At 37.3% G+C, this 9840-nt stretch overlaps 1 protein-coding gene across 1 annotated transcript; it reads left to right on the plus strand.

The window, feature by feature from the left end:
• Positions 1 to 3290: 3290 nt before the first annotated feature.
• Positions 3291 to 9315, plus strand: LOC134671268 (26S proteasome regulatory subunit 6B). Its single transcript, XM_063529081.1, has 10 exons — positions 3291 to 3429; positions 3510 to 3599; positions 4013 to 4184; positions 4829 to 4990; positions 5596 to 5799; positions 6481 to 6628; positions 7144 to 7240; positions 7333 to 7427; positions 7976 to 8134; positions 9159 to 9315. Exons 1-10 carry the CDS (start codon positions 3397 to 3399, stop codon positions 9241 to 9243), a joined length of 1245 nt encoding a protein of 414 aa, XP_063385151.1. The 5' UTR covers positions 3291 to 3396; the 3' UTR covers positions 9244 to 9315.
• The last annotated feature ends 525 nt before the right edge of the window (positions 9316 to 9840 follow it).

The raw sequence follows: 9840 nt of genomic DNA on the forward strand, positions 1-9840 counted from the left end.
GAATATCTAAAAACCTTTGAAGTCTATGCCTGCTATAACAGACTAGAAATTAATATAAATTATATTTGCCTCGAGAGCACTAGTCTTTCAGTTAACATTTTTACGAGTACCTACCTATGTAGGTACACGACATAACCAAGGTTACCTATTTAATTATTATATCCCTGACTGGCATGGTATGGGAACATTGTCATGTGCTGCACAAGCATGTTGGAAATAAAAATATACAAAACTGACCTAACGGGGCGTTTATGAATGCTTTATTTTACACCCTTATGTCTGCCTTGTGAACCTTGAGGATTCGAATCACCTTGATCGTAAGTGCTCCTATGCACAGATTAAATTTTAAACTACCCATGCACTAATCTCAAGGGCACGTGCTTCTATGCACGGACCAAATATTGTTATCACTTAATTCACTTATCATTATTCGTCATAGTTTGATACTATACGTTTAACAAATGTACCCACCGTGGAATGTAATGTACCCAGTCATAAGGTTTTTAATAAACAGTGACTTAATGGTTTGCACGAACGATTCTAGTATAACTTCTGGGCGGTCACGTCTAGGGCATGACCCTCTAGTTCTCAATTTATACAAAATTATAGCATTGCGATACTGTTTGCTTTGCACAATGTGAAACAGCAGCAAGCCTTTCGAAAAGGCGAAGCTATTTTGAAAGACGAGTACTTTTCAAAAATACATTGTAATATATATAAATATGTTTTTGTCGTGGAACAAGTACACCCAAACAAATGCAGTCATTTATTATAATATGTTGGCAAAACTCTGCAAAAGAGTTATATAGTCTGTCTGTACAGTGTAACTTGAAGGCATAAATGCACATGAATCTCTTGAAACATGGTGGATCAATTAATTTACACCCCGTCTGTGTCTTGCTCCTATTACCAAATCCACAAGTTAAGGACCTGAACCTATATATAGGTACCCTTCTTGCTCGAGACCTGTAAAAAATGTACACAATAATTTCATGCAGTCAAGTGTCGGAAAATTAGGTCCACAGACTTAGCGATATCGTGAATATATATCCAAGAACTCTGTATATTGCCTCCCAGGGGGCGGGATGTTATTAGACTAACCTATAGTAGGTAGTAGGCCAGAGATATAGTATAGAAAAGTACACTGGCCCAAATTAAGTAATATTATATTTCAGAATATAAAATAATTTACAATCTTGCTATTATTGAAATATAAACAAGTAACAATTATCCTTAGTTCATAAGGAGGATAAGTATACCTAAATATCTAATAGATTCGACAAAGTGTTGATTCTAGCATTGGATAAAATAGCTCCCTCTTAAAGGGCCTCTGCGCTGTTGGCTTTGGGGCCACAGGCGCCCGGCAAATGGTAGGGAACCCCCTGGTTTCCCACAGCAAATAATGTAAAATCACGAAATAAGCACATAAATTTGTATTTCGGTTAAAAGCACCTATGCGATGAGCTAGGGTTTCGAATTAAGTACCTGATTCCTTATAATTTACACACTGAATAGAGAAAACTGAATATTCAGAATTAAGCAATGTCTATGAATAGTTTACAGGAATTAAGCCACTTTAGCGGTCAGAACCAATAAAGTTTTAAGGCTTATGTCTACCAGTAGGCACCAGATAAAGTAAACCACTAAGAAACTACTCTTACTACATATATACAAATTTTTGAGTAAAATTAAGGTTATGGTAGCTAAACATGAATTTAATTAGAATGACTGCAAATATTATTGATAAAGTTCTGCAGCAATTCTACACAAGAACACCACAAAGCGTCATAACTAGTGCCACATCGCAGTGAACACATGAGTGTTGTGGCTTAAGCTCTCATAGTAACCTTCACACTTTTAAGCAAGGTTTATTTATGTACACTGACTTGCGTTCCCTTTAGTAAAGCGTTTAAAAGGGTTAAATGCATTTTATAGCTATAACTATAACCTATAACCAAGTATATGGCTTACAGTCATTAAATAAATTTAGTGATTCCCTATGACATTTCAATAAGTACCTAATTTTATTAACTCTGTTTGTGGTGATAGTGATATAACGAATCATTTAAATATTCGTCTACTTAATCCCGAGGGATTCTGGAAATAAGAAATGTCCTGTCCTTGTTATATCCCTGCAACTGCTTACTTTACTATTATAGATAATTATTATCAAATTTGATAATAATTGCGACTTATAAATAAAAATTACTCTAGTACTTATATTTTCATACTTGAATTACATTACTCCTTATAACAGATGTGTATGCTCCTTGAAGAGTAGACTGACTTATCACATCTTCTTTTACCTAGTTTTCACATACATTTAAGTAATTAAGTATAGCACCCTTGTGGTGACTCACTTATTCTTTTTGAACAATTATAAGTACATTAAGTACGTATACTTATAAAATGTTAAGTTAGTATCATAATATAATGGAATATCAAATTGTATGCTTTACTAAATACCTCTCTCCTCACAGGTGTTAAAATAAAGGGTGTACTGCATAATTAATTAAACACTCATAATATAATAATATTACATAATATACATAATAAGTACATGTATAATCACATTGGCTTGGCGTCTTCCCACCACCAGGCGATAACAAACACGTCTCAATATTATTATTAGGTTCCGAATAGCGGTACAGTTGTTTAATGACAGCGTTTTACACAAAAATAAAACGCTAATTAAATAACTTACCCTATTCGGAACCTAAAGTTTTAATCCTGCCTGGTGTAAATATGTATAATTTTGAGACAATGAGTTGGAAATTTGTTTTTGCGACAACCGCCAAAAAGCAAACTGCTGTGTGGTGGGAGTGTGGGAGAGAGAGGGACGTATATGCTAGAAAAGGACAATACGACCGACAACGGTGTTGCCACTCTCAATATTATTATTAGGTTCCGAATAGGGTAAGTTATTTAATTAGCGTTTTATTTTTGTGTAAAACGCTGTCAGTAAATAAAATGGAACTAAAAAATTCCATACTAAATTGTTGCCATGTGTAAGCATTTTATTTCAAAAAATGTGACAGTTACGTAGGAAGTGTCCCCCTAAATAATTTTCTACAATTTCTTCACGGACTATATAATTATGGAGATTACCAGAAAATTGGCAAAATAATAAAATTTTATCAATAGTTTAATATGAAATGGTAAAACTAGGAAAATACTAATCATACAACACATGAAAATAATTATGTATTTAATACTTTATTATTTTAATACCTATTTCGAAATTTGCTGCACAAATCTGCGTGAAATGAAATAGCAATGACAATGCGTTAGTTGTTTGACGTATAGGTAGATTTGACAATTCACGATTGAAATTTGCTGGCAGTGTTTTTGTATTATCACCATTTCTGATAAATTGTTAATTAAAAGCCAGCAAATATGGAAGAAATTGGTATTATACTACCTGAGAAGGTAAATGAGCTTAATTAAAATATACATTTTCTGTACTATCGACGTTCTTTGTGCATTTATCCAAATGTTTGCCTTTATAGGATGACATTGCTACCGATGCCAAAGGAGCTTTTGCAGGACCACAAACCTTCGAAGAAGTAGAATCAGAAGATTTATACACTAAATATAAGGTAAATATTATGTTTTTCAATTGAAATATGCATATCATGCTAAGTATCTAGTAAATGTAGGTTAACTTTTACCTACTGCATTAACATACAACTACAAGCGTACAGTATAACACTACTTTAAATGTTTAAATAGCTTATAAACATTAACCCAGGACCCCCTTGGAACTAGCCTGTTTATCAACATTATGTTGTGTTGTGTTTATTCCAAACATCTTTTGTTCGATCTTTAACACAGTGGTGATGTTAAAACGACGGTTAGTAATAACTGCTTAAAGATGAAAGTTCAAAAGGATTTTTTGCTAACTGCCTGTTGTTTCCTCCACCAGAATCTATTTTCTTTGTTATTGTCTCCGTTTCTATATATATGTCAACTGTGCGAGATGATTATAAAGCATTCTTGCATTTTATTGCAGAAACTGCAGCGCATGTTGGAATTCCTCGAAGTGCAGGAAGATTACATTAAAGATGAACAGAGAAACCTCAAGAAGGAGTATCTTCATGCTCAGGAGGAGGTGAAGCGCATCCAGTCTGTTCCGCTGGTCATCGGGCAGTTCCTTGAGGCTGTTGATCAAAATACTGGCATAGGTTGGTACCTATACAGTTGACTGTACAGTTAACAGTGTGGGTGGACCACCACCCACACTGTTAACTGTACAGTCAACTGTAAAAATATGGGTGCACATACATGTCTCTTATGTCGGCGAATTAAGAACTATGGGACATATTTTTGAATAAGTTGGCTACACCCATATTTTTACAGTTGACTGTACATCGGTGGACCTTATACCTTTTGTAATAAGGTCCTCTGATGTACAGTTAGGAGTGTTGCTGTTTGTATTTATTGTGCACTAATTCATATCCTACTAGTTTGTGGGTGTTTTGGCAGGCACATTCTCTTTACATGGAAAGGAGTTAAGAAAATACTTAAAAGTTTTGCCATAAAACATCATTGTTAACACTTAGCCTGATTTTGATGTAACACCTTGAACAATCTTAAAATATAAAAAAAATTATGAGTTGTCTTTTCATTCCTAGCATAAAGACAAAATAAGATTATTATAAACAATGTGTCTTTGCCTGGAAGTGGATGATCCAGAGAATAGTTATGGACAGAAAATATCTCATAAATATTTTTAGCATTTTGATAGTGATTTCTTGGCAGTTAATTTTAACTTTGAAAATAATGCTAGGAAGCTCATTATTTTTTTATTTTACTTATTCTCTTACAGTGGGCAGCACAACAGGATCCAACTACTATGTCCGGATCCTGTCCACCATCGACCGGGAGCTCCTGAAGCCTTCAGCATCTGTCGCGCTGCACAAGCACTCCAATGCTCTGGTTGATGTGTTGCCTCCGGAAGCTGACAGCTCCATCTCTATGTTGCAAGCTGGTATGTTTATATAGACAATATTTTATCTATGTGGTGACTGTGGTGTGTCATTTACTGCTGTTCTTAAAATAAAACAAAGCCAGGAGTGGCTCACTCCGCGATTTCGTTGCTTTGCTACAGGTAGCTAAAAGTACATTCGGTCCACACCAATTTTGGTGGCTAGCCATAAGGCGCGCGTAGCGCTGTCGCCACCTAGCGGCCATATCTGTCCTAATCGTAACAGATGCTTGTGTTCAGTATTTATTCAGTGACAAAGCCAAATTAGCTCCATTATTTGTTTTCTTTGTATGCTCCAATCAAATCAACAGACATGAATAAGTGCGCTGTATTCCCTATGTATATTTGATAACTACAGTATGAGATTCTTAAAAAAATGTACTGAATTTTAAAATGACCTCCAACAATAGTCTATAGCAACTGCTTACTTTTAAACAGACTGTATGTTTGTTTATTTTATTTGCTGTGTTTAGTTCTGTTCTGTTAGTTGGTCTATGTACAGTTTTACATGCATGCAATAACTAAAATTTGAAGATTTTTTTTATATAAGTATAGAAATTAGTTTTACGTTTTCAAAAGTTAAATATTCAAATTTTCCTATTTTTCAGACGAAAAACCCGACGTCCAATACTCGGATATTGGAGGCATGGACACACAGAAGCAAGAAATCCGCGAGGCAGTAGAGCTGCCGCTGACCCACGTGGAGTTGTACCGGCAGATCGGCATCGAGCCTCCGCGAGGCGTGCTCATGTACGGCCCGCCCGGGTGCGGCAAGACCATGCTGGCCAAGGCTGTGGCACACCACACTACCGGTGAGTGCAAAGGTTACTAGGGAATGCAAACCGGTTTTTAAATAAAAACCGACGTGCAATACTTGGACATCAGAGGCATGGACACACAGAAGCAAGAAATCCGCGAGGCAGTAGAGCTGCCGCTGACCCACCTGGAGTTGTACCGGCAGATCGGCATCGAGCCTCCGCGAGGCGTGCTCATGTACGGCCCGCCCGGCTGCGGCAAGACCATGCTGGCCAAGGCCGTGGCACACCACACTACTGGTGTGTAGAGCAGTAGCTTATGAAGAGGGTACTAGGGAATGTAAACCAGTTTTTAAAGACAAAGAAAAAAGATAAAGACATTAAAAAGGATAGCAATCACCAATCACTGATACTGACATTATGAACCTACCAGTCTGATGCTAAAAATAGTAAAAATTAACACTGGAACCTCAGTTTTTTGCGAGTTCTTCGAATTTTATTTTGTCTATACTTTTGGGTGCATGTTATATTAAAAAGGTCAGAAGTCACTCAAAAAATTGAGTGAAAGGCAAATTCATTCTCGAACTGGACATGTAGTAATTATATCTCTCTCCCTGCTAGTCTTCATGTCTATCACATGTATTATATCTTTATGCACCATGCGATTTGATGGCATTTATTAGGGTATGGTGCCATATATCAGTTTTATTATTTATCATAAATATTTGTATGTTCCAGCGGCGTTCATCCGCGTAGTGGGGTCTGAGTTCGTGCAGAAGTACCTGGGCGAGGGCCCGCGCATGGTGCGCGACGTGTTCCGTCTCGCCAAGGAGAACAGCCCCGCCATCATCTTCATCGACGAGATCGACGCCATCGCCACCAAGAGGTAACAAAAATACTCAAATCGGACCACGGTCTCAGAGTAATCGGTGACCATACGTAAAAAAATAGTCACAACCGAATACAGACTCCTCCCTCTTGGTAAAGAAGTCGGTTAAAAATACAACTAAGTAGAAGCGATAAAAACTTAAATAGACGAGCTTTACTTCGAGATAGCACCCCAAGCATCAAATGTAAACTAATAAACGGCACTTTTAGAGCTAATTTCAATCTCTCATTTCAATTCCCTTCCCAAAATGATGTACGAAACGTGTCTTGCTATTTCAGTCAGTCTCGGTACAAAAAGTACTGAGGTCGACTGAAGTAGCATGACAAATACGAACGTTTCAGATAAAATACGATGGAAAACAATCATGCACTACATCTGTATGTATGTAGTAATGACACTGTAAAATGAATAGTCATCATTTTGGCATGGCATTTAATTAACAGCTTATAGAGAATACAAATTTACAAAGATATTGAATAAATATAATTACTAACATGTTCTAATAATTCCAGATTTGATGCACAAACTGGTGCAGACAGAGAAGTTCAGAGAATCCTGCTGGAACTTCTCAATCAAATGGATGGCTTCGACCAGACCACTAATGTCAAGGTATTTCAAAAATATTCAATTTTCTTATATACCTGATGAATTTTTAAAGTTTTTTAAAAGTATTTTATTTTATAAATAAATGCATTTTTCAGGTTATAATGGCCACGAATCGTGCCGATACGCTAGATCCTGCTCTGCTTAGGCCTGGACGTCTGGACAGAAAAATTGAGTTCCCTCTTCCTGATAGGTAAGGTTCCAGTTCCCTTTAGTCGTTAGGGAAATGTAACGTGAGAATGAAGAATCTAAATAATTAGTAGGAATAGGAATTCAAATAATAATCAATTCAATGAGATTCAATTATAAGAGATAGATTTGTAAATTTTTAGCTGTTATTTTAACAATCTCTCATATTTGCAATACGTTGGGCCTTGGGCCACTTTTGTTGTCACCATGTTTGATGCATATTGTAACTGCAAATAAGCAAAATTTTGCTCTTAGGGTGGTATTCCACCTGTCCAATTTTTTTGTCCAATATCATTGCTTCTCACTCTCTCGTTAAAAGCAAAATGTGAGACAAAATACACATTGGACCAAGATGTTGGACAGATGGAATACCACCCTTATCTTCTAATAGTTTCAGATGAGCTCACTTAGGGTCGGTCTCGGTTGCACCAAACCGTCTGTCACCGTTAAAGCGTTTGCTAAATTTATTTCTATGGGAATTTTCATACTTCCCTGCTGTTTGACGTTAATCATTCTGTTAAATGTGGTTGGTGCAATAATATGATGTTCTAGGCGTCAGAAGCGGCTGATCTTCTCGACGATCACGGCGAAGATGAACCTGTCGGAGGAGGTGGACCTGGAGGAGTTCGTGGCGCGGCCGGACCGCGTGTCGGGCGCCGACATCAACGCCATCTGCCAGGAGGCCGGCATGCACGCCGTGCGAGAGAACAGGTGCGTGCGCCCGAGCTTCTGTGTTTTTACAAGCTTTTATTTAGTTTCACCTGACCAATGTCTGTGTCTGTCTGTCTGCCTGTGTGTAATCAAATCTTGCAAGTTAAATTTGATCCACTTCCCGGTTTCCGATTGAGCTGAAATTTTTCATACATACGTAAGTCGGGTGACAATGCAATATTATGGTGTCATCGAGCTGATCTGATGATGGAGACCGGAGGTGGCCATAGGAACTCTGTAATAAAACAACGAAACCTAATTGTGTTTGGGGTTTTAGAATTGTCTCGATGAGTATTAGTTGCCTGTGGAAAAAAGTACAGTCGGCGATAAAAGCTTGTACCAAAAATGAAATTTTTGCCAAAAACTTATTATATCGCAGATAAATCATAATTTCGTTGACTAATTTACTAACCAATCAAATGGTGGCAATGCAGAAACGAAAGTTCCTACAAAACCAGTGGGGCAACACTCCTGACATCGATCGAACTCGGCTCCGTTCGGCTCAGCATTGCTCCGAGCGATTATTAGGGTTGACACAAATTGACGTCCCTTTGCGTGCACGACCACACATAAGATAATGACTTGAATAAATAGCCGAAAGGGATAGTGCCATATATTAGAAAGGGACAATATGATTCGACCCTGAACCGCTGTCAAACTTCAGTTTTGTAGGAAGTTTCCTTTCTGTACTACTGAGTCGAGCGGCGCCGTGTTTGCCCGAAGGGAGGAGTTTTGCACCCCTGGCAATACCGGCTCACATTGTCAAACAGTATGAAGATGTCGTCCAATGAAAGTTCACCATTTTCCCGCGTCATCGCTTGCCCTACCCCGTATTCTACATGGTCTGTAAAAAATAGAAAGAAAAATGAGGGGCAGCACAGATACGAGCGAAAAATCCGATAAAAATATTACCTCTCAAAGGACATCGTTATTATAGCCAGTAGTTCGTGTCGGTTACCAGAACGATTAACAACACACTATGCTTTCCAAATGCTGAAAACTAACCACATTTTTTTTTATTCAGGTATATCGTCCTGCCTAAAGACTTCGAAAAGGGATACAAGAACAACATCAAGAAGGATGAGAGTGAATACGAATTCTACAAATAGATATTAATTGTAGTCGTGTTATTGTCTTAAAATAATTAACTCCAAGTAAATATAATTGATTATATCACTAAACCACGCTGTATTATTTTATCTCATTTCTTTTTTTTTATACAGGCTTTTATCACCTTTTATTACAAGCTTTTATTTAGTTTCACCTGACCGTTGTCTGTCTGTCTGTAATCAAATCTTGCAAGTTAAATTTGATCCACTTCCCGGTTTTCAATTGAGCTGAAATTTTGCATGCATGTATAAATCAGATGACAATGCAATATTATGGTACCATCGAGCTGATCTGATGATGGAGACAGGAGGTGGCCATAGGAACTCTGTGATGAAACAACGCAACCTAATTGTGTTAGCGGTTTTTAGGATTGTCTCGATGAGTCTTAGTTGTTTGTCGTAAGAAAAGTACAGTCAGCGATAAAAGCGAAAAATGAAATTTTTGCCAAAAACTTATTCGTCAAGTAGGTCATTCAAATTAGAAAATAAAAGCGTTTTGAGGAATTAACTCCTGGAAAAAATCTAATATGACTGGCCTAAAGGCTAAAAAGCCAATCAATGAGCTTGAATCGTTGCATTTCTTTGCAATCTTAGCCC

This window comes from Cydia fagiglandana, chromosome 15 (genome assembly GCF_963556715.1).
Source record: "Cydia fagiglandana chromosome 15, ilCydFagi1.1, whole genome shotgun sequence".
Taxonomy (NCBI): domain Eukaryota; kingdom Metazoa; phylum Arthropoda; class Insecta; order Lepidoptera; family Tortricidae; genus Cydia; species Cydia fagiglandana.

Excerpts from the sequence above, each read along its gene's own strand:
- LOC134671268 (XM_063529081.1), top strand. The coding sequence starts at position 3,397 with ATGGAAGAAATTGGTATTATACTACCTGAGAAG. Across the intron at positions 7,428-7,975 it reads GAGTTCCCTCTTCCTGATAG|GCGTCAGAAGCGGCTGATCT; the intron begins GTAAGGTTCCAG and ends ATGATGTTCTAG. Across the intron at positions 8,135-9,158 it reads CACGCCGTGCGAGAGAACAG|GTATATCGTCCTGCCTAAAG; the intron begins GTGCGTGCGCCC and ends TTTTTTATTCAG.